The sequence below is a fragment of the Sapajus apella genome, unplaced genomic scaffold, assembly GCF_009761245.1.
Source record: "Sapajus apella isolate SASKATOON/1434 unplaced genomic scaffold, GSC_monkey_1.0 scaffold101, whole genome shotgun sequence".
Lineage (NCBI taxonomy): Eukaryota > Metazoa > Chordata > Mammalia > Primates > Cebidae > Sapajus > Sapajus apella.
The window spans coordinates 5,480,336-5,505,142 of record NW_022437041.1 but is presented as its reverse complement, the minus strand read 5'-3'; the positions used below and the strand labels follow the sequence as shown (position 1 = coordinate 5,505,142).

Here is a 24,807-nt window from a genome sequence, read left to right as displayed (position 1 = left end):
TGTGTGTGTGTGTGTGTGTGTGTGTGTTTGTGTGTGTGTGTCTGTGTGTGTGTGTGTGTCTGTGTGTGTGCGAGTGTGTGTGTGTGTGTGTGTGTGTGTGTGTGTGTGTGTGTGTGTGAGTGCTGGGGGAGTAGAGTCAGATTTGAGTGATGATATTCATTGTATGTTAGCAGTTTTTTTTGTACGCATTAAAAGAGAAAGACGTTAAAGAGCTATGCAACTTTCTGTTTCAGTTAAGGTTTCACAAGGTGGCTTGTTTTGGAAACGGAGGTTAGAGCAATCTCAACTTAGTTTGTGGTCTGAAAATGTGATTTAATCAATTTAACCAGTCCCAGCCCTTTCCTCAAAGTGACTAGCATCCCTGCGGAGGCTCAACCATAATAAAATATCTCCATTTATGTTCAAGTTCTATTGTTTATGTATTCTTACACTTTCTTCTGGTAGAATGTTACTCAAAGGATATTGAGCCGTAAAGTACAAGAACCTGCCCATTGTTATAAATCTGATGCCTTCGCTCCAGCCACAGGGAGTGGCATTTCCTCCAGCCTCTCTTGTTGAGGGTTTGGGCTTTTTAAATGAGGCTGTTCTGGGAATCATTCTGGTCTATTTACTAGAAATCCCTTCATGGTGAAGGTGGTTAGGCTTCAAAAACATAAGACATTCTAATTTCCTGGGACTGGTTATATCTTGGACATGATATGGGTTGATGCATTTCTTTGGGAATTATGGGTTTAGAATCTCACAAGTCACATAATAACGGCATTTTTTTCATATGTGGTAGGTGCCTCTCAATCCAAGAAACATGACTGTGTGGTATCCTACAGGAAATAACCTTGATGTATTGTCTTTACCAACGAATTTTAACGTAAAATACTTGTAAGAGGCTTGAACCAAACTATTCAAATCTCCAAGAGATTGACTGAGAAACATAAATGCTGTAGGCCGTGCATAGTAGCTCACGTCTGTAATCCCATCACTTTGGGAGGCTGAGGCAGGTGGATCACGAGGTCAGGAGTTCAAGACCAGACTGGCCAACGTGGTGAAACCCTGTCTCTACTAAAAAATACAAAAATTAGCTGGGCATGGTGGCTTATGCCTGTAATCCCAGCTACTTGGGAGGCTGAGGCAGGAGAATTGCTTGAACCGGGACCTGGGAGGTGGAGATTGCAGTGAGCTGAGATCACGCCACTGCACTCCAGCCTGGGCTACAGAGGGAGACTGCATCTCAATAACAATAGCAACAAAAAAACCAAGATGAAAAATACTTGTACCTGACAGTAACTGTTTCTGCTTCTCTATAGAAAGTTTACACTAGCATAACCAAGAATTATCCAGAATTTTCTCAAGAACCACTATCAGGTCAGTTATCAAATGCTATTAAGCAGAATTGCCTATTTGACTGCAGATGTACCTATTTCAGCATACATGACAAGGGCAGTGGAATATCCTGTGCCAATTTTACAGGGAAAATACTAATATATTTTGAATTTTTTACTTCTTGTTGTTTGTTTAAGGACCCGTGAAGAATTTATGTCACCACTTTGGCTCCAACAGGCTTGATACAATGATGTTATTGTTAATGGTATGCTGGTAACCTGGCTCTCCCAAAAGCAAAAAAAAAAAAAAAAAAAAATCCTGATTTGTGGCATTTGCAATTTCAATAGCGTAGTTTCTCCCAGAACTGCTGATTTCTCCTACACTTTACCTACTAGCTTGCTCCAAACTCCTGAATATTTAACAATTTTATCTTTAGAGTCTGTATAAGCACACCACTAGCATTCTTTTACTAGTTGAAATCTAGTTCTGAAATTGTTCTGAAATAGCCTTCTATTGATCTTTCAGTTGGATTCAAGATGTATTCATAAACCCACCTCTTCATGGAGGCTATTTTGCAGATGACTGTCACCTGTTTATGCTGAACCTATTAGCTTCATTTGTAGCTGGTGACCTTTTTAAAAACCTGTTTAAATGTGAACCAGAAGGACGCTTACTATCATCTTTTAGATTCTCTCTCATTCATACATCTAGGAAAAGTGTGTGGGCAAAAAGCAAGCCACAGAGACGCTTCAGTGGAGTAAATAAAACGTAGAAAGAAGTAATATGTGAGTACCTTAGATAAAACATATTGGAGAAATAGTAGAGAAGGGAAAATGCAAGAAAGAGAGTGATAAAGACCTTTTAAATACTGTTCAAAGTGGACCTTCACACAGGTAAAAAGGTGGCGTGGCATATTGGTTGTTTGGCTGCAAAGTGAGGGTAGTTAGGATGAGCTCTGCTTTCCTTATCTATTTAAGTGAGTTCAGGCAACTCCTGGGAACATCTTACAAACGTGGAATTCATGTAAACCTCACAGTGTCAGTTTTATGAAGCCATTTGATTATCCACTCAAACTCTTGCTTTCAGTTTCAGAGATAGTGTTATTTACAAATGCTCTAGCCAGTTCCGCCTGCAACCTAGGCGCCCCATCTCAATTTCTGCGGATTTGTTCTTAGACGTTGTGCTTGCAGTAAATCTAGAAACCAACCGTGTTTTCCTGCTAGATTGCTGGGGTGGCAAAGTGGATGAGGAAGAAACAGCAGGTACCTCTACATTAGGAAATAAGAAAAACTGTTTGAGACAAGTCATGGAAAGGAAGAAAAGTCTGGTGACCTAACCCGGGAAGGAAAAAAGCCTTGGTTGTCACAGGCGAGAAGGAATTCTAAGTGTAGCGTTCAGGCTGTTGCACAGCTCCTGTGATTCTTTGCCACAGTCTAAGTTCTGGGTTGCAAATATTAGGGGAAGCTTCACTAGGTTTTTCAAAAAAATACATTGGGATCCAAGAAAAAAATACTTTGGGACATCTCTAGCAACCTTGGTGTTATTTAACTGATACCATCTTTTCCAGAAAAGGGGTTTCTGGGATCTTTTGCATGTGATTGGATTTCCTCTCCAGTGCTCAAGAGATCGTTCCGGAAATGTGTCATTGCAATCTGAATCAGAACATCCTTGAGAGTAAGAGGTCAAGTGCATTTCTATTACTTTATGCAAGTTTTTCCATCATTGTCAGCGACCTCATGGCTGGAAAGTTTGAATTTTGTTAAGAGCTATGAATATGAAATAGCTTTAATTAAAGAGAAAGATAGTCAATAATTGCTGGTTTGACATTTACAGACAATAATTTGGATAAAAATCATATCCCATGAGAGAACTAATAATAGTTCTAGTATGCTATTACCAGAATTGGAGAAATTGAACTTGAAATAAATCCTCACAAAAGTTAAAACAAACATACCGGGCAGCCTCTGAATATCTCTCCAGACACCTAAACACTGCTGCTTGACGTAGATGATTCCGGAAATACGCTGGGTTTAAAACAATGCTCCTGTAGAAGAAAAAAAGAAATGCAAATGCTATTTGGGTTTTAAAAGACAATTACCACAAGTGCATTGGAATGAAATCACAGGCATTCAATTTTATATACTATGTGTTTTTAAAAATACTAATGAGGCCGGGCGCGGTGGCTCAAGCCTGTAATCCCAGCACTTTGGGAGGCCGAGGCAGGTGGATCACGAGGTCAAGAGATCGAGACCATCCTGGTCAACATGGTGAAACCCCGTCTCTACTAAAAATACAAAACATTAGCTGGGCATGATGGTGCGTGCCTGTAATCTCAGCTACACAGGAGGTTGAGGCAGGAGAATTGCCTGAACTCAGGAGGCGGAGGTTGCGGTGAGCCGAGATCGCGCCATTGCACTCCAGCCTGGGTGGAGTGAAACTCCGTCTCAGAAAAAAAAAAAAAAAAATACTGATGAAAGAAGCCCTTCACCACCGCCCCCCCTGTAATTGGCAGTTAAGACAAATAAGCAAGCATTATTGAAAAACAAATTACCTTTGCATTATAAAAAAATTTTATTTATAGGACGAGGTATTTTTAGAGATATGACAAAGACAAAGAATTTGAATTCAACTTATGTTACCTATAAGACACGATGCTATTTTATTTGCTTTTAAATGAATTTTCATTTTAATAAATTGGTGATAACAGGTTATTATTTATGGTATGTCTACTTTTAATGAAGGAGGAGGTTGTTAGTTGCTGGATTTCAGTTAAAAGAAAGGAACTGGAATTTGGGTGACATGCTCATTTGAATTCCAACAGTACAGGTGTCTTAGGCCACTACATGGCCCAGCCGTGTCTTCTTCCAGCTGGGCGATGTAGTGGCGGGAGAGACCTGTGCTGTTGGTTAAGGGAGCTAGGCTTGGTCTTGACACTTTTCTGAAGGGCTTTCCACACTTCGGACCTCCGTTTTTTCCTGACTTAAACGAAAAGGCTTGACTTGTGGCTGAGAGGAACTATCTGTCCTTACCTGCTGACTCTTCCATCATCTCATCAAGTTCTGGATTCTCAATCCAAACCTAGATGTGAAATGATCACCCTGGCTGCCTTCTTCTCCTAGAGATAAATGGGTAGACCTTTCTCTTCCTTGCTTCATTGAGAGCCTGTAATGGGTAGGTATTGTTCAAGACGTTTGATATAACAAGGTCAACTACCTGGATGCAGTCCATGCCTGATCACCAAATAGTGACCCAGTCATTAGTGAAAGTTTGAAATGTAGCTTCTACTTTATTTATCAATGTGGAATACAGAATGTCCCAGAACCAACACATCATTAGTAAGCAACACTTTGTGAGTCTGTTTTTACAAGTCGACGGGAATCACTTGAAATTAGTTCATTATTAAAGTAAGTGGTTCTTAATCTTTTTTTTTTTTTTCAGAGTTATACAGAGCTTTCAGGAACCAGATAAAAGGTCTGAACCTCTGTCCAGAAAAAAGCACATAATCATAATTGCCCAAATCTAGGAAGCTCTTGTAACCTCTCAGGGATCTTTAGGTATTCCAGATTAAAAACGTAAAGACTAAAACAATTCCATTTTCAGAAACATCGCGTATAAAAAGAATAAAGCAGAAAAAAATCTATCTGGCCTATGGATAATCATAGAATTGTATGATGATGAGATGGATCGATTGTATAAATTTGCTCACTTCAAACACAAATGAGCAGAAAGTAGAGGTAAAGGAAGCTTTCTAAAATCATGCATAACTAGTGCAACAGCTGTCTCAAGTTTTTTGCTTTCCTATGTCTAGTCACAGAGCATTGTATGATACCACACTGCCTTTGCTATGGTGATTTCTGAATTAGAAGGGTCTGAGTTAATGAGGTTTTACTATACTCCATGACAAGAAGTTTTGCAAATGAATGCATTAATCCCTCAAGAACACAGATCATTTTCTTTGGTGTGTTCTGATTAAAATGTTGGAAATTTTATAACTATCACATGGGTTCGCTTAATATTAAGACAAAACTATAATACTAATACTTACCACAAATATTTTTTATTATTTCAGGAAAGGAGAATGTTTGAAAAGTGTTAGGTATGTAGCTCATGTAAAGAGACCACCAGGCAGGCTTTGTGTGAGCAACATGGCTGTTCATTCACCTGGGTGCAGGTGGGCTGAGTCCAAAAAGAGAGTCAGCGGAGGGTGATGGGATAGGGGTTGGTTTTATAGGTTTCGGCAAATGGTCAGTTAAAGGTGGTAATCTATTTTAGGGAGGGGAAGGGCATCATGGGATGCATGGTCACAAGCGTATGGGTTATCTATTACAAACAGGCATGATCATAAGGGTGGGGGAGGAGTTGCAAGCAGAGGGGAGGGTGTGGCAAATTACATAGTTACAGGGGTGGGGGTCTTGAGAAACCCAGTGTCCAGGGGGAAATTCCACAAGGCTGAGCAGGAACAATGGTTGCAGGTTGTACGTTGTAGGGGGAGAGCAATTCCTTGAGGCAGGAACAAGTTGTTTACTTCTTTCTGTGACCACCTGGTTACTTGAGGTTACTTCTTCAGACTTTCTGGCTCCTGGGGACCATCCAGAGGTGTACGTGCAGGTCACCAAGGCTAAAATGGCCAGGCTTGAACTTGGAGGCCTGACAAAAAACGTGTTTATATATTTTTTTCCTACAGGAGTAATTTTGTAAAGGTAAGTCAGAGTAGCTGAGGGCAGAGCTCTGTCCAGGGACTGGGTTTTCTGATTCTGACCAGAATTTTTTCCACGTGATAGCTAATTCTCCCCCCTCCCTTCCTTCCTTCCTTCCTTCCTTCCTTCCTTCCTTCCTTCCTTCCTTCCCTCCCTCCCTCCTTTCTTGCTTCCTTCCTTCTTTCCTCCCTCCCTCCCTCCTTCCTTCCTGTTTCTTTCTCTTCCTTCCTTCCCTCTCTTTCTTTCTTTCTTCCTTCCTTCTTTCCTTCCTTCCTTCCTTCCTTCTTTCCTTCCTTCCCTCCCTCCCTCCTTCTCTCCCTCCCTCCTTTCTTCCTTCCTTCCTTCCTCCCTCCCTCCCTCCCTCCTTCCTCTTTCTTTCTTTTCCTTCCTTCCCTCTCTTTCTTTCTTCCCTCCCTCCCTCCCTCCCTTCCTTCCTTCCTTTCTTTCTTTCTTTCCTTTCTTTCCTTTTCTTTCTTTCTCTCTCTCTCTCTCTCTCTCTTTCTCTTTCTTTCACAAGTCTATGAGGTATACTCCCCTATGACTTAAATTACTTATCTACTCATGCATATTTAGTTAGCATGTACAAATTTCATGGGACAAAATTCTTACTGAAAGAATGTTTCTAGCCTTTGGCATCTCTTTGCCTATGATGTAATGTTTTCGCTTTGCACAGGTATCTTCCAAGAATCTTGCTCTGCCAGAAAAGTTCTTTTAACAAAAGTAGATTAGATTGGAGAGAAGGATGAGGCGTGGTGGGAAGGAGGAGGAGTGAAAAAAGAGCTTATCCAAAGAGAGAGGAGAGAGAGGAGAAGACTTCAGAGTTGCTTTGGATGTAGGCAGAGATTTTTTGTGAGTAGTGAGGGCTGGTGAGGTCGACACCGTTGGAACTATTACAATGCGATTTTAAAAAAGAATGGAATTTAAAACAATTACTTGTAATTATAAGTCCCCTGTATGATGTTGAAGAAATGCAAGTAGAGGACATGACTTTAGAAATCACTATTGCTAGACCAAACTAGGTTCTTTTAACCATAACACCACCCTGCCCTAAACCACATGAATCACAGCTTCATGGGAGGAATCCAAGGAAGACCCAGACCCAGTCTCTACCCTGAAAGCATAATTATAAAAGAATATTTGGTAATTTGAGATGAAATATTTTATTTGGCAATTTATTATTTTTGACTTTTATAATTATTGCAGCATTCACTGTGTGGTTATAGTATGCCCCTGTTAGATATTTGGCAAGGAAATGCCAGTGGCAGTTGTAAAGCCTAGGTTTTACACTTTAATTAATATATTGATGCTTTCTAAAATGACATACCCTTTTAAAGATATATTTTACGTTGTGTGCAACTTGTAGGGGGAATGATGATCTGTCTTTTGAAAAGTTCTTAATCATTTGTCATTTACGCCATTTGGAAAGTCGCAGGAGGCAGCCTGTGACCAAAATGGACAATCTCACTGCAGTTACAGTGAAAAAAACGACAATTGTAATCAGAGAGCAATCTCAGAGCTGATTGGTCTGATTTTATCACAGAGGCACAAACTGTGACTTAGCTATGCTGATAGGGCTTTTGGTAAAAAACAGGAGCCATGTTAGAGCTAAATGATAGAAGTCATTAAATGGCCTTCAGGCAAGCAGGCCCCAGGGGCTCAAATGAGGGTAAGGTTGGGGTTAGCCGCCAGTCTGGCAGAGCTTGTTAGCAGTGTGGTCCGAAGGGAGATTTTATAAGAAATTGTCCCCAGAAGAATGGACCACCTCCTCGTCCTTACTATGCCAAGGGGATCACTGGAAAGAGCACTGTCCTCGGCGACAAAGGTTCCCAGGGCCTGAGGTGTCTAACCAGATGACTCAGCTGCAGGACTAAGGGTGCCTGGGGCAAGCGCCAGCACAAGCTGTCACCCTCACAGAGCCCCGGGGAAAGCTGACTGTGGAAGGCCAGGAGGTTAATCTTCTGGGCACTGGCACGGCCTTCTCAGTGTTCCTCTCCTGCCCTGGAGACTTGGTGCTTGTTAAATCTCTCCCCTCAGACTCTCCCTCTCTAGACCCATCTTGGGAGGGACGATTTTCAGTTATTCTGTCTACGCCAGTGGCAGTTAAGGTGGTGGGAACTGACTCATGGATTCATCACAAATTAGCTGAAGCCTCGGATACCTCCTGAATAAAACCATAAACCCGCCACTCTGCAGCCTGAAGTTCCAGGAGACGACCCTTCGTACACCTGTGAGCCGTTAGAGGATCTGCATCTGCTCTTCCAACAAGATCCCCAGGAAAGTAAACACTCATGAGTCTAATTTATATCCTGACATTAACAGGACTGTAACTCTCAACTTTGCTATCTCTCAAACTCCAATTATTCCTTTCATCGGGGGGAGTCGGAAAAAAATAGGGAAAACTTGGGGCTGGCATTAGAAAAGTGACTACCTCTATTCAGTTACTATAAGCTATCTCTGGAGTTAATTAATAACACGAAAAGTTGCTAATTCTCTCTGCAAAGGCAGCTCACTCTGCACAACAGCTTAACTCTTTGGCTGCCGTAGCTCTTCAAAGTAGAAGGGCCCTAAATCTGCTAACAACCGAGAAAGAGGGAACCTACCCCTTTCTGGGAAGAAATGCTGCTATTTTATAAACCAGTTAAGTGTTGTTTTAAAGCAAAGTTAAAGAACTCAAGAATCAATCAAACGCAGGGCTAAAAACCTTCAAGAAATAGTATTGTGGAGCTTGTGTGACAGCTGGCTGTCCTGGCTCCATCCTCTCCTAGGCCTGTTTATAACCATTCTATAATTGTTGGCCTCTGAGCTTTTCATCTTTAACCTCCTTGTCACATTCATTTCTTCTAGAACCACGAGGCCACAAATAACCCTGTAACTGGAACCCTGGATGTCCTTGGCTCATGAGCTCTATTGTGGACCTCAGGATCAACCTGCACCCCTAAAAGCCTCTCCTCTGGAGGAAACCTCAACCCCTTCTATGCCCCACTTTAGCAGGAAGTAGCTAAAGGGCAATCGATGCCCATGTCCCCAACAGAAGTTAGACTTTCCTGTTCAGAGGGAGGGTTGAGGGAATGTATTCTCTTCCTGGGTCCACAAGGGGGCGTAGTTTCAAAGGCAGGAGCTTCCCAGTATCATACCCCCACCTCTCCATCTGGGATCTTAAGGGTCTTTTTTTAAACTTTGGCACACTTGGGAAGAATCAAAGATCAGTTGCTCCAGCAGAGGTTTAAAGGAATTCCTTTCACAGGCCCAGAAAACCTAAAGGGGGCAGGAATTCCTCCCAGGTTAAAAGTCCCTGCCCCAACATCCGGGCAGACTCCATATCTGGATTCCCTTCCATGATCTCATGGAAGCTTCTCTCTCTCATCTTTCTCTGTCTCCCTTTTCTGTTTCTCTGCCTAAATAAATCACTTTCTGCAAAACTCTTTGGGGTCCGATATTTGCTTTTGAGCGCACCATGCCTGGTGGGGTCCTCCCTCCCATTCTTCGGTGAGTAAGAGACCAGGGCCTGAAGAACATCCTCTTGGGGGAGCTGAGTGTCCCCCGCTCCCTGAAATTTGGTCACATTTTCATGTTATTATTGGCCATTTGTATATATTATTTTGTGAAGTTCTAGTTAATCTTTTGCCATTTAAAAAACTGGGCAGTGTGTTTTCTTATCATTGTGTTGCAAGAGTTCTTTATGTATTCTGGATACAAATTCTTTGTAAGATACATATTTTTCTCTGAGTCTGTGGCTTGTCTTTGAATATTCTTAATAGTTTCTTTTGAAGAGCAGAAGATTTGTGATGATGTCCAACTTATCAACTTTTTTTTATAGTTTGTATAAAATATATTATTTAAGAAAACTTTGCTTAATCCAAGGTAACAAAGAATTTCTTTTATATTTTCTTAGGAAAATACTGATAGTGTTAACATTTATAAACTATTCGAGTTGAATTTGTTTATGGTGTGAAGTAAGATAAAGACATTTTATTTTTGCTTATAAATCTACAATTTTTCCAGCACCACTCATTGAAAAAACTATTCTTTCCCTCTTGAATAACCTTGACACGGTTATCAAAAATCAGTTAACAAAAATCAGTTAACCATCTATGTGCGAGTCCATTTCTGAACAGAAGATTATGTTCTGTTATTTGTCTATCCTATGTCATTATCATAGTCTTGACTACTGTAGATTTATAATAAATCTTTAAATCAGGTAGTTTAAGTCCTCTCAGCTTTGTTCTTTATTCTTCCCCTAACATTGTTTGGGCTTATTGAAATCCTGTACTTTTCCATTTAAGTTTCAAAACGTAGCCTGTTAATGGCTGAAATGCCTGCTGGGATTTTAATAAGTCTATAGAGAACTTTAAAATTTATTGACATCTTAACAATATTGAGTCATCTGATCAATAAATATAGCACTTTTCTCCATAATTAAGGCTTTATTTCATTTCTCTCATCAACGTTTTGTAGTTTTCAGTGTGAAAATCTTACACAAACTTTATTAGATGTATTCCAAACATTTGACATTTTTTTTGTTGCTCTTATTATTGGCAATGATTTTTAAATTTCAATGCTAATTGTTCATTGCTAATTTATAGAAACATAAATGATATTTTATGTTGACCTTGTATTCTGCTACATACTACTAAGCTTAATTATTAATTCCATAAGCATTTCCAAAAGTACTTTGGGATTTTCTACATAGATGATTATACCTTCTGCAAATAATGATGGCTTCTTTCTTTCCAGTCTATAACTAGTTTGCTTATTTTCTTTGCCGTATTGTACTGTTTATCATTTCCACACCATTATTTGTTGTTGCTACTGTTTTGTTTTACTTCCCTCAGAATCCTCTAAGCTTCTTGGACTTGAATTTTATTGTTTTCCCTTTAATTTTGGAAAATTCTTGCTTTTTATATCTGACCCATTTTCTCTCTTTTTTCCTCCTCATTCTGGGACTCTTCCTAATGGCAGCCAAACTCTGCGTTGAATATGTGATTGGTTTCATTTTAGAGAGTGTTTTCTGCTTCTCGTCTAGGGGTAGCAGAACTCTTATTGGGCCCAAGAGTGATTTCTCTTTTTTTTAATCTCTTCCCCAAGGTAGAGGGTTTACGCTTTACCCTTCCTGCAGTGGCCATGGGGGCAGGATCATTTCTCACTTCTTTCCCGGAGACATATGTTTTGCTTCTACTTCTCCATCAGAAGCTATGGATTTTTGCCTGGCGCTGAGAATGTGAATGTCTGCTATCACTACCCCAGGTATTTTAGACTTTTGCTTTATATGAGACTAGGGATCAGGGAAACAATTTCTTTTTTCCCTTTTTTCTTTCTTTCTTTTTTTCTCTCTTTTTTTTCTTTCCTTCCTTCCTTCCTTCCCTCCCTCCCTCCCTCCCTCCCTCCCTCCCTTCTTTCTTTCTTTCTTTCCTTCTTTCTTTCTTTCTTTCTTTCTTTCTTTCTTTCTTTCTTTCTTTCTTTCTCTCTTTCTTTCCTTCTTTCTTCCTTTCTTTTTTGCAATTTCTTATTTAGGCAAAGACGCCTGTCTAGTTATCTTTATCTTGTCTGACTGTTAGCAAAGTGATGATTGTTTCATCCTCCCGAGACAACATTCCTCTTATTCTTTTAATAATGTGCTGACATTCTTAAAATCGAAAAGGTGGTAGATCTAGACAAAGCCAGAAATATGGAATGTTTTAATTTTGGCAAATCACAATAACCTTCTGGATAAGATGATGACATTTATGCTGGAAAATAGCATCATTCCATTGATCATAACCAGTTCAATAACTGATTCATACTGTGTAAGTATGGTCTGTGTTAACAAAATAAGGAATCTAGTGAAATGTCTTTAGCTATTTTTGGGGACATTATTTTCATTAGTGAACTGAGATTAAGAAATTAAAAGGATGTTGATAAAATTTTCAGTTGGCATAAATTTTACTGAAACAGGAACTCATATCACTGATGACATCAGCAAAATTTAAAATAATATAGACTGTTTAAAAATAAAATAATCTTACATTTTAAATTATAAACAAACATTTTATAAAGATAATCGTGGCTTGAGTTTGTTCATATGGAAAAAATCTGAATATTTTAACTAACTGCAGGCTAAATGATATGACAATATAACAGAGGTACAAAAATCGCACATAAAATTTTGTGTTAAATCAATATAAGGCATTGTTTTCAAATAATAAGTGATGTTTTCACTGAATTGTGCCTTAGCCATATAGTCCCTTGAATTCATCTATAGTTCTGAGCATCTGTGAAGATCATCACCATATTGGAGGGTGTCTAGAATGAGTGATCTGGAAAATATAGTGTGTGAAGAATATGGAATGAAATAAGTATCTTTAGAAAGTAAAATAATATCAGTAAGTATATTCAAATACAAAGCTGTTCTGTGTAAAACACTGAATAATTATTCAATGTAATATCAGATGGGGTCAGGCAGAAATCAGTTATAAAGCTACAAATAGCCCAGTTCAACATAAGGGGGGACCTACTAACCAATCATGCAACAGGCTTTCAGAAGAGTTTCCTTTTACTAGAAACATTTAAATGATATTTAGAATGCCATCTGTCAGGACATGTAGAAGAAATTCCTCACTGAGTGGGAGATTAGGCTAAATGGCTTTCAAGTATATTCACAAAAATTTCTTATAATGCATTATCCAGCACTGGGAAGAGTCTGAGAATTTTTTCCCTATTTGCAAGCTAACAAGTTAGCCTGAAACAGTTTTGTGGAAGCTGGTAGAAGATACGAGCCTCCAGAGTCAGAGACAAAGGAGCGTTTATTGTTCACAGAAATAACAGTAACCAGAGTACATATATATTTTTGACGGGTTCCCTGAAGCACAGATCTGAGATAGTGATGACAGGAAGATCAAGTGACACCTTCACGTGCAGTAGGTTACACTACATGAGAAAAACATGAGTTTAGAGGATGTGTATCTTTTGCAATGGGCTTTAAGTATGCCTATCTTTGGCTCCAGGGAGAAGCACTACATCTTGTAAGGCTGTAAAAAGATTTGTCTTTGCTTCCAAGCCTGTTTGCCATACAACCATCTTTGAAAAGGCAGTCTGGAGCAAAGACCAGTCAGTGCCTTACTCACAAGACAAAAATGCCATGCACATGGATAATTGTTTCCTCATAGAGGTAGATTTTTATTTTTATTTTTACTCAGATTTTTGCTCTGTTGCCAAGGCTAGAGTGCTATGGTGTGATCATGGCTCACTGCAGCCTCAATCTTCTGGACTCAAGTGATCCTCCCGCCTCAGCCTTCTGAGTAACTGGACCACAGGTTCCTGCCACCACACTCAAAGATTATGGATAACTTTTGTTCAGATGCGTAAGACCTCTTTGTTATATTCATGCCATTAATAAATTTAAAAATCATTCATAACAATGGAAAAATTAAGATGTCACAGGAAAGTGACAGGATGCTTAATATTGAAGAGAAAGTGATTACTTTACTATCTATCTATATTCTGTCCTAAGAAGGGATTAGGTAGTTTATAAAATACCTATGAAGTTAAATGAAAGTAAAAACAACCTACAGGAAACAAATAAAAATAAATAAATTGGACTATGTCAAAATTAAAACTTCTGTTCATCAAAGGATAATATAAACAGAATAACACAGCAACCCATAGAATGGGAGAAAATATTTGCAAATCATATATCTGATACAGGGTTAATATCCAGAATATATAAGAAACTCCTTTGCATCAACAAAAATTTAAAAGACAACCCCGTTAAAAATGGACAAATAACTTTAATAGACATTTTTCCAATGATATACCAACCCAAGATGATAATACCAATCACTATTTGTTAGGAAAATTCAAACCAAAACCACAATGAGATACCATCTCACACCCATTAGGATAGCTACTTAAAAAAAATCAGAAGTAACAAGTGTTGGTAAGGATGCAGAGAAATTAGAATGCTTGCACATTTTTTGTGGGATTGTAAAATGATGCACCCACTATGGAACAAAGTATGGAAGTTCCTCAAAAAGTTAAAAATAGAATTACGACATGATCCAGCTTCTGGGTATATACCTAAAACAATTGAAATCAAAGTCTCCAATACATATTTGTATTCCCATGTTCAAAGCAGCATTATTTATAATAATCAAAAAGTAGAAGCAACCCCAATGTCCATTGATGGATGAATGGGCTAACAAAACATGGAATCTAACATACAATGGAATACTATTCAGCCTTAAGAAGTAAGGAAAGCAAGGAAATGATGACACGTGGTACAACATGGAGGCACGTCAGACCTTATACTTAGTGAAATAAGCTTGACACAAAAAGAGAAATACTACATGTTTTCATATTTATGAGGTATCTGGAGTGGTCAAATTTATGGAGACAGGAAGTAGAATGGTGATTGCCAGGGGACAGGAGGAAAGGGGAGACAGCATTTGTTATTTAATGGGCATAGACTTTTAGTTTTGCAAGATGAGAAGAGTTTTGGAGATTGGTTATACAATGTGAATGTACTTAACACTACTGAACTGTACACTAAACACTGGGTAAGATAATAAATGTTGTGTTATGTGTATCTTACCACGGTTAAAACAATGACAACAAAAATAACCAAACGTGGAAGCGAGATTAAAAGTAGGGGAGCTAAAATGAAGCCTGGATGAGATTAGCACACAAATAATATACCTGAAGATCCTGAAAGATTGATTGAGATGGACTATGCATCTAAATTTGCTGGTAGCTAATGAAAAGAGGGTCACATAGCCAGTATTAAACAAATAGTTGCTCAATTCAAGTATTTCCTGGCCTACAATCAGAAAGATCAACTTATCCAAAGATGCCCTATAAAGCAACAATCTGTGTTCTCAGTAACAGATTTACAAAAAAATTCAGCAAGTGTTCCATATTGTTGCTTCTTAGAACTTCTTTCAACATGGGCTGTTGGCATAGTACTAAATCTTAATCTAGTAACTTAGATTCTGGGGTAGGTAGAAAATGAGACTAGAAAGAAAACTCATGAACAGTGCTGCTGCTATACCGAGATTCAGTGAAATCTCAGTGGCTTTGTCTTAGTTGGTCCTTTGACTTGCTAAAAAAAATTTATCCTCAGAATTAAAAACTAAAGTATAATAGTCCTCTGCTTATTGAGAAGAATTAAAGAGTTCATGCAGTCAGTTTAAATGTCTTCAATAGATAATCAAGAGAGAAAAATGAAATAGCCCAATTTAATTTACATTGGAGAAAAAGAACTACTTTATAAAGTATTAGAACAGAAAACTAGAAATAAAGTCATTGGATTTTGAAACAAGAAAGTTACAGTAAATTATTGTCAAACAAAGCATATTGCTCTGCCAAAACACTAGCAAAGCATGTTTTTGCAAAAGCATGAAAGTAAAACCTAACTTCAGGGAAATAACAAGAAATCACTCTCAAATATTACTTGAGATCTCAGCATATATGAGGCAGAGGAGAAGAAAATAGGGCTTAGAGAAGTCAAACAGAAAACAACTCAAATATTATCTCTCATGTTTAAAACATGAGAAAACCCCCAAACTACAATTAATTCTGCAACTAATTAAATGCGAAAATTATTAAATTACGGTATTATCTCAAGTGAACAACAAACACCTATTTTTTGACATAATGAAGAATTTATGAAATAATTACTTAAAAGAATTTCCTATATTGTCACAACTCTGAAAAATCTATACTCAGAAAGAAATGTTATATTGTCTATCTTCTTTAGAGAGCTAGTAATGAAAACACATTAAAAATCATCAGGATCCATGTTTAAGTATATTTTACTCTAAAAATTTGAGTATGACATTACCTTGCTTAGAAAGACAGAATTTATAATAATACAGTAGGGGATTCAAATAATACATTTAATAAATCATCTATACCAAAAAATAAGAACCTTTAGAAGGGGGTCTCCTAGGGGTTCAAGTCTTTCATGTTTTTCATCGAAATGAGCATTCTCAGTTAACATGCATCAAATAACCAACAAAAATAAGTATGATTACTAGATCTTTAGAAGCATGCAGTGAAATGCCTTCTGGAGCAATGGAGAACATTTCTTTTTTTCTACATTTCTTTGACTTTTAAATTTCAGTTAATTACTTTTTATCCACTTTTCGATAATGGAAAGTAATACTCACCATTACAATTCACCTTTATATATTCAGCACCTAAGTAAATGCCTGGCACATAATAGGCACTCAATAAAATTGTTTCTGGAATAAAGCAATGTTAATAAAGTGGCTGAACAATGCTTCCTCAGGAACCCCCAGAGAACCAAATCATATCTAAGGTTCACAAATGAGATCTACATCTCTTGTGACCTGAATACACCAAGGACCACTCTCCACCAACTTTCATGCCCGTGTCCTAGTTGAACACCAAATGTACACAATCTTACAGTTTGTACCTTAGGCTGATATGATCAGGAACAAAAGGCAGTTACCGTAATAATAACAGTGTAGAGATAGATAAGTAGAGCATTTGAAAAAATTCCCAATAAAAATTATTTTTTGTAATTTGAAAATCTGAAGAAAGGTCCTCATCTTTGTAGACTGTAATTGTGTCTTTCCATTTTTTCTTTTGTCTGTCAAATGCCTGGATGGAGTGAACATGAAATAAATTCCCATTTATTTTTTCATCTACATTGTAATCCCAAGTCTGTCTGGTAAAAGCTGTTAGTAAATCACTCGGTCAGCTCTCCCAACAAATAGTCTTTAAGCAATAAAGCACATCAACCTATCTTTTGACATTTTCATTTTTCGTTCTTGACATTTTCTCTTAAAAAATAATACAGTGTTGGCCCTATTATCTTTCCTTCAGAGTCTGTGAACCAAAATATCAGCTATCAACTCTCTTGTAGAAAACCTATCAAGGTTCAGAAACCAAAGATGTAGATGTAAGGACCTACTCATCTGTCTGTCTAATACTGGAGGGGAGGGTGGAAGACTAGTGTTGGCGGTTCAGGAACAGTGTATTGAGTTTCACATGTTTTTTCCTCCATTTACGGTGTTACTTGGGTGAGATGTATTTTATTTTATTTAATTTTTTGCAGGGGACAGAGTCTCACTCTGGCACCTATGGTGAAGTGCAGTGGTGCGATCTCGGCTCACTGCAACCTCTGCCTCCTTGGTTCAAGCAATTCTCCTGCCTCAGCCTCCTAGGTAGCTGGTACTACAGGCGTGCACCACCACGCCGGGCTAATTTTTCTATTTTTAGTATAGACAGGGTTTCACCATGTTGGCCAGGCTGGTCTCGAACTCCTGACCTTAAGTGATCTGCCCGCCTCGGCCTTCCAAACAGCTGGAATGACAGGAGTGAGCCACTGCACCTGGCCAAGATGCATCTAAAAATGATTACTTTGAAAGTTACAATGAATAAACTTCCCTCTGTTCTAACTATTGGAAATTATTTGTGATTCATTCAGCAACAATTTTTGAGTGTAAACCGTGTTCCGGCCACTGTTCAGGTTTTAAAGAAAAGAGCCAGAAAGGTAAATACATACTTAAACTAATATTTTGAGTAGCCTTATTGTGTGGAAATAAACTTCTGTCTGCATTCTATTATTTTTTTATGCTGCCTTCAAATAGCAAATTATACAAGAATTTTAAAAATGAACTGAAATATAGTATACTAAATTATGTAATTTTACTGATAATAAAATAATATTCTATTTCTTTTAGAATCTGAAAATTATAGGAATTTTGATGTTAGAGTCTTAGAATTAGAGGGAGATTTGATAGAAAAATCAAAACCATTTGTGTATCAGGTATTAAAATTACTCATATCAACATGATAATCTTGGTTTGTGGAAGTATTAAATTACATACAGATAACAATGTTTTGCCTACTAAAGCCCTTTTGAGCCTTTCTACCAAAAGAGAAATATTGATTGTTATTCCTATGCTTTATGACATTGTAAGACTTCTAAGTATTGTGTGTGATTTTCCTTTGTTAAATTAACAGAATTAGTGGAAATTCCACAACGGACATTGTGTTTATGTAGATAAGTCCAGCCCAGCTAAACCACCAGGTTATATACTATAGATTGCAAGTTTAAAGTCAGAATTTAAATTAGATATGGACTTTGATATAGGAATTATCTCAATATTGGATTCAATGTTTAGTTATAGATCAAATTACCATTTCTTTGAGTAATTCCAGTTAGGGAAATCTACTAATTACTGATATTATAAATGAATATATTAATGGTTTCCCTTTGCAATCCACATTCCTTTCTTTATTGACAAAGATGATTCAATCCCCCATTTTGACATTCCTTCCTCTTTGGCTCACTGTACTGAATCTCAACTTGCTGTGACTTCTACCAAATAGAGTGTCACAGCACATTACTTTGGAAAGAACATGTTTTCTGGATATTTTTAGCAGTGCTGCCATTTCTGTGAATATAATGATAACAGCATATATTGTGTTGCTTTTGTTGAAAATGCTATGTTAGATACTAACTGACTAGCCCTCAACTAAAAATATTAACCTAGTTGAGAGAAATGATAAAAATACATACGTGACCAGTAATCAACACATCACAACTTGAAACAGTTTAATTGTGGGATGCTTGCAAGGGAGGTGAAAAAAATGAAGGTTTAGCAAGGGGATTTGCAATGATAGGACAATGTAAAACTTAAAGAGGACTAATCTGGAAGGCAATCAGAAGAAATTGAGTTTTGAGCTGCCTTTGAAATGGTCACATCAAGGGAAGGAAGGTAGAAAACTCAAATCCGGAGAATGACTCAGAAATGACTTGGTGATAGAGGATGGTCAGCCATATTAACAACCGCCATGTAAATTAGCTTGGCTAAAGCAATAAATTGATCATTGAGGAAGGTGGGAGTCTATTAAGGGGCTGTTCATTAGTGACAGGATTTTTACTTTTATGAAAGAAACTACTAATGCTTCAGGGATTACTAAGAAAGCACGTGATGGAAACACTTTTAAAGAAGGCAGCTATTGCAATTCTTCTGAAGAAAGATGAGAAATCCAAATGCTGGGAGAATGCTAACGATGCTGTGAAAAAGTAGAGTGGTTCTCCAAGGGCGGCCTGCAAATTTTCTAGAGGTGCTTTGACATTTTCTAGAGGTGCTTTGACATTTTCTAGAGGTGCTTTGACATTAGGGGGCTCACGAGGTCAATTTTCATAATAATATTAAGAAATTATTTTCCATTTTTACTCTAAGACATTTGCACCAATGTTGCAAAAGCCATGGTGGGGAAAACTGCTGGCTTCTTTGCAGGAAGGAAACAGGCGATACCAAACTATTCTGGTACTTACTGAGTGTATTCTTTACCATTATGTGCATTCACCCTCCATTTTTTAAAATAATTTCAATCTTTGAGTATATGTCTGTTTAACATTTGGTAGGATGATGTAAGAGGTATGCATCAAGCACTTCTTCTGCATACTAAAATATAATAGCTCTCTTGGGAAAAAGCACTTCTGCACTTGTGCCGTTGTTTACATTTATGAGCTGAGTTAGCCACTGTTTCTGTGGAACACTATATTTTACTTGGAAGAATGACTAACAAATTATGATTATCAAACTTGAAATTTGGCAGACATTTTCTAAAAAATGAAATGTGTGCCTGTCACTTAAAGGAACACAACTGACAGTATATATTGCTAGTGATGAAGTTGGAGCTTTCAAGCAAAAATTAGAATTTTTGGGTAAATTACATCTGTCACTGTGAGCTTGACAGTCACCCAATGCTTTAAGACTTTTCTGATGAGGCTGGCGATATTAACAACCACAATTAAAAAATTTGGTTTTGTGTAATGAAATGTTTCAACATTCAGAAGTCTAATATTTTTTAAATGACCAACAGGTGATATTACTAACTCATGAATGAATAAACAATCCCATTATGCACAAGATGGATTAATGGCTCTTAATATTACTGAATACAGAGTTGATTGATATGGTTTCAGAATCCATGTTGCAATTAATTATTAAGAAACTACCACTTGTGAACTGCTTGAACCTGGGAGGTGGAGGTTGCAGTGAGCTGAGATCGCGCCACCGCACTCCAGCCTGGCGCCTGGCAACGGAGCGAGACTCTGTCTCACACACACACACACACACAAAAAGAAACTACCACTTGTCAAGTTTTGGTGTAGTAACAAAGAAGAATATTGAAGATTATCTGAAAAGACTACTCAAATTATCTTTCATTTTCTAGCTGCATATCTTATGCAACACTGAATTTTGTTCCTATAAGTCAACCATATTACAAGATTGAATGTAGAATCAGGCATGAGAAATCAGCTTTCTTTTATGAACTCACTCTTGCAAAATGTAAGACAATGTTACTGCTTTCATGCATGTTTAAAAATACTGCATAGTTATTTTTTCATAAAATATTTATGTTAGATTATCATTTTGAAGTGAATGGGTATTTAGATATTTTAATTTCTAAGTTGTCATTTCTGTATGGAAAATGTTTAGAGATGAGACTCGCATAAGCAAAAACCCTTCGGGATCTTTTATAATGTTTAAAAATATAATGGGGTTATAAGACCGCTATAGAAGTAAATAGTCAAAATTTGGATGAATAAGAATGAAGATGAAGAAGCACGTGGAACATACTTGTTGGATAATTTGCATTATATTACACCATCCTTTTGCCCTCCTTCCTAAGACTAAAATAGCTTCTCTGTCTTTTTTGGGTACATACATGTGACTTCTCAATGTTACTTTCACATTATTTTCTTTCCACAAAAACCAAGAACTGCTTTCCCAGAGCCTTTATGTGTTGAACAGATTCCACAAGGAAAGCTTATAGGAACTAAAAGTCTAAAAACAAAGCAAAATAATAAGGTTAAATGTAGAGTGAAGTATATATTTCTTTCATCTGCCAATTTCTCATTGTGAAACACTCAAAAATCAGACCCTGCTTTAAATTCAACTGTCTTCTGTGTCAAAGTCATATTTGCTAATAAAAGCTTGATAACTGGTAATAACATAACAACATTTCTATCCAATTCCAAAATTGTTTTGCCTAGGTGAGCCAGGAAAGGTACATGGTCTGCATTTTTCCCAGTGAGGAAGAGTCATAAGAAATGTACATGTCACCTCTATAACCTGTGAGCAAAGTTATAGACAGTGCCACCAAGGAGACATTTCTTCTCGAACTAAAGGTGTTATAACTTAACATATGGCAGCTCTTCAGACTTCTATGAGAAATGAGAAAAGCTCACAGACCCAAGGGAGGATGAATATGAAGAATTCTTGCCATAACAACAGAAGAGAAAATGAGGAATGGTTTAAGGAAATACAGCAATAACCGTATAGCCATGGGATTTGCAAAATGCCTGCTAAGGCTAAATATTATATTGTCAGTGATGTAGAATATCTACGGAATAACCTCAAAAATATCCATATGCATACAATACACATTCCTGAATTGTGAAATGTCAAAGGGATAGCAGAAGGGTACTGTTTGTAAGGTCATCAGCTCTTCAAGGTAAACTACTAGAGTGAGAGTGAGTCATGCATACTCAACAAGAGATTTCTATCTGGAAAGGAAGTGGAGCGAAAATTTTAAATATCAGGCATAGACTGGCAAGCGTTATAAAATGAGTAGGGGTTGGCAACTGAGTCTTATTTTAAAAATCTGCTCCAATAAAATCTGGTTTGTCTCTTGCCATTGTCACCCTGTATTTAATAGCCTGTATAGTGACTTCTCCACACCAAGTGTCCCAGAAAAGACCATTAGGGCAAGAAAACATTGAGGGAATTTGCTTGAGAACAGGACACAAACATCGGTTTTACAGTATAACCTGGGTGAGGCAGATTCAGTGGGAATGAGCTTTCGTTCCTTAAAACCGTGTTGGTTAAATTTGGAAATGTGGGTAGTCTTCCAGTTTTCTTCTAAGCTAATCTTTGAAAATATTTTTGGACATCTAGTATTCATCGGCTCTCTGTGTTTCCCTAGAATTTCTCAGCTTTAATGTTGGTCCTTACCTATTTCAGTTTTTCACTTGTCTGGAAATCTTTTTGCATGTAGAGGCAACAAATTGGGAGGCTAAAAACAGACCTGTCCCCATGGGGACCATCGAAATAGTTTTCTCCTTGCTGATAAGCATTACATAGACCAGCCACTCACTGTGCTAAATAGAGCAAATGTGCTCAGGAAGAGAAGTTTGTGAATTCTAGACTCATAAAATTTCAGGGTTGTCACCCGAGGTGTTTGAAATATCACAAAGGTGACATTAAGGCTGAAATTTGTACAGAAGTTTTTCATTTGCAAAACACTTTTGCATCTGTAATAACATTTGACCCCTTTCACAAGTGTTGAGGAAGATATTGTCATGATCTTACCTTTAGAAATCTAGAAATTGAGGCAAAGGGCAATTACGTGACTTGAGAAAGTCAAGGCTAGCCAGCAACTGTGCAAGGATTCAAAGTCAGGCCTTTAATTTCTGAAGTTTGTTTCCCTACAGTATAAGGAACTTATAACTTCTCTTTTATTTGTCATTATAGAGTTAATCCCCGACAATCTAGAACTTTTTTTTTTTGCTTGTTTGCTTTACCCCAGGTCACACCACTTAGCATGTTTTAGAATTTTTAAAATCTTAAGTACACGAATGCTTTTAATGCCCCAGTGAGAATTACAGAGGAGGAGGTTGCAGAAAGGCTAAATGACTTGTTCAACTCATTAGAATGGATTTTAGAGCTGATATATTAGAAAGTAAGAAACAAATATAAAAGAATCATCCTAAAATAATGTAAATAAACCCACCCACAAGGACTCTCTGTGCAGCCTCTCTGCCAGCTTCAAGTATCAAAATGAACAACATCTCCTGAAGGCAGTACTCAGCATGGGAGCTGTGCATTAGCATTCCCTAATCTGTTTTCTAAGGACTACATGGAAAAGCAAAGACCAGATCGATAATAACTAGTAGACTCATATTCAAAAGACAGTTCCCCAACAACAGCTGCATTGTTTCATGACAATACCACTCCATCACGTTCATATATTGCTTCCTCATTGATAAACTATTGTCATAACGATGATTAAATGGAAAGATAAAGGCCAAGTGGGCACGGACCTCAGAGATAAGATCAGGTTACATTTTAAGAGGAGAAAGAGTGAAAACTAAGATGAGAAATAAAACATCAAGCAAGATGACTGTAAATTAAACTAAACTGTCTAGGTGAAGAATCGTGGGAGGAATGGTAAAGTGAAATAGACAATCAGGAGTGCTGTAGGCAGAGTTATTTTAATTAATAATTACGAGCTATGGTAAAATGAACAAAAAGATCAATATATGCCTTTACAAGGTGGTAAGTATGTTTAATATAAACAGAGCATAATCCCTTTATCACATCTTTTGCAATTCCGACAGCTCCTCAAGGAATCTGATCCACCTTCAGAACATGCCGCTGACCGAAATCTCAAGAGAGGCCTAACGTGTTTTTCTCTGCCTTTGCTATGTCTTTAAATTTTCTTCCTATTATACATAGTCCTTATTGTCTTCCTCATCCACCCCCCAATTCCTCCTTCTCTTCTTCCTCTTCCTTTTCTTTAGTGAAGAAACTTCTTTTTATTATTCTTTTTTCTTTTTTTCTCTCTGTTGCTGTAACAGTGAAGAAATTTCTAATATGTCTTAGCCGTCTGGATCCTGTTTCTTGTGTTCATACTAAGAAAAGCAAATGATCATCTTTAGAACCTTAGCCACTTTTATTTGGATAATATGTAGTTATATTTAATTATTTTCTGGAATTCATTTGCTTTAATCTTCATTATCATTTTCTTACATTTTTTATACAAATAAAGCTATGTATTTACCCTGAAAGGCTATTAATTCATATAATAATCACGAGGAAGAGGGAGGATTTCAGGTACAAGAAAGGGGAGGAAAGTGGTGATGATGTATGATAGCAGAGCCTCGTGATTTAAAAGTTGTGTGGTGTCAATATTGTAAAACAGACTTGCTAAATGTTATTATTCACAAATCACACATGAGGAAAGCAAGGCTTTACAACCCAGTGAGTGAAGTGGTAGCCGAATCTGGGATTTATAATTTCAAAGACAATGTCTAGTATTTCTCAGTGCTACCATAACCTGCAAGGGAAGTCCTGCAGATTTTAAAGATGGTATGATTTTCATCATTTTCAGGATGAAATGACACACCAGCCAGCATTTTTGGAGGAAGACGAATGACCACAATGCCATAGGTTTGCTGGGATGTAGTTCATTTGCCAGGGAAATGGTAGTAAGAAAGAAGGTTTTCTCACGAAGTTACTGAAAGAACTAAGTGAGATAACTTGCGAAGGGCCCAGTTTCCACCTGCCACATGGTGGGTGCTCAATGAATGCTTGTTCTTGTTCCTGCTGGAGAACTATTTCTTAATGTAGTCAACTTTGCCCTGCAGAAAGGTACTGTATAATCATTGTTCCATACAGTAGGAACAAAGGAAGTATAATCTTTGCTCTTTCATAAAAATTGGCATCTTTTATTTTTCTTTTTAGGGTTTAAAGGAAAAGTTGGAATGTTTAATGTGATCTTCAGAGGAAGCATCTTTTTATAGGTGGATTTATTTTCATAGGAATACAACAGCAAGAGACATAAAGTACTAATCATCCCTATAGCATTTTTATTTCTCCTGACTTCTCAAGGAGGCAAGGTGCCTAACTTGCAAAAAGACCAACCAGATATTTTTAAAATAGCAATGCCAGGATTTCCTTTTATTTTATAGATACTTGCAAGCCCATACAAACATATAAACTCATGCAAACATGGGCGGGCGCGCACACACACACACACACACACA

General features: G+C 37.5%; 1 protein-coding gene across 2 annotated transcripts in view; it reads right to left on the bottom strand.

Annotated features, from left to right (window-relative positions):
- Positions 1-24,807, bottom strand: part of SPATA16 (spermatogenesis associated 16) — a 237,335-nt gene that overhangs the window by 127,279 nt on the left and 85,249 nt on the right. For both annotated transcript variants that reach the window (XM_032258285.1, XM_032258286.1), the window contains exon 4: positions 3,272-3,361. In XM_032258285.1, coding sequence (XP_032114176.1) covers positions 3,272-3,361 — 90 coding nt within the window. The remainder of the gene's footprint in view (positions 1-3,271; positions 3,362-24,807) is intronic.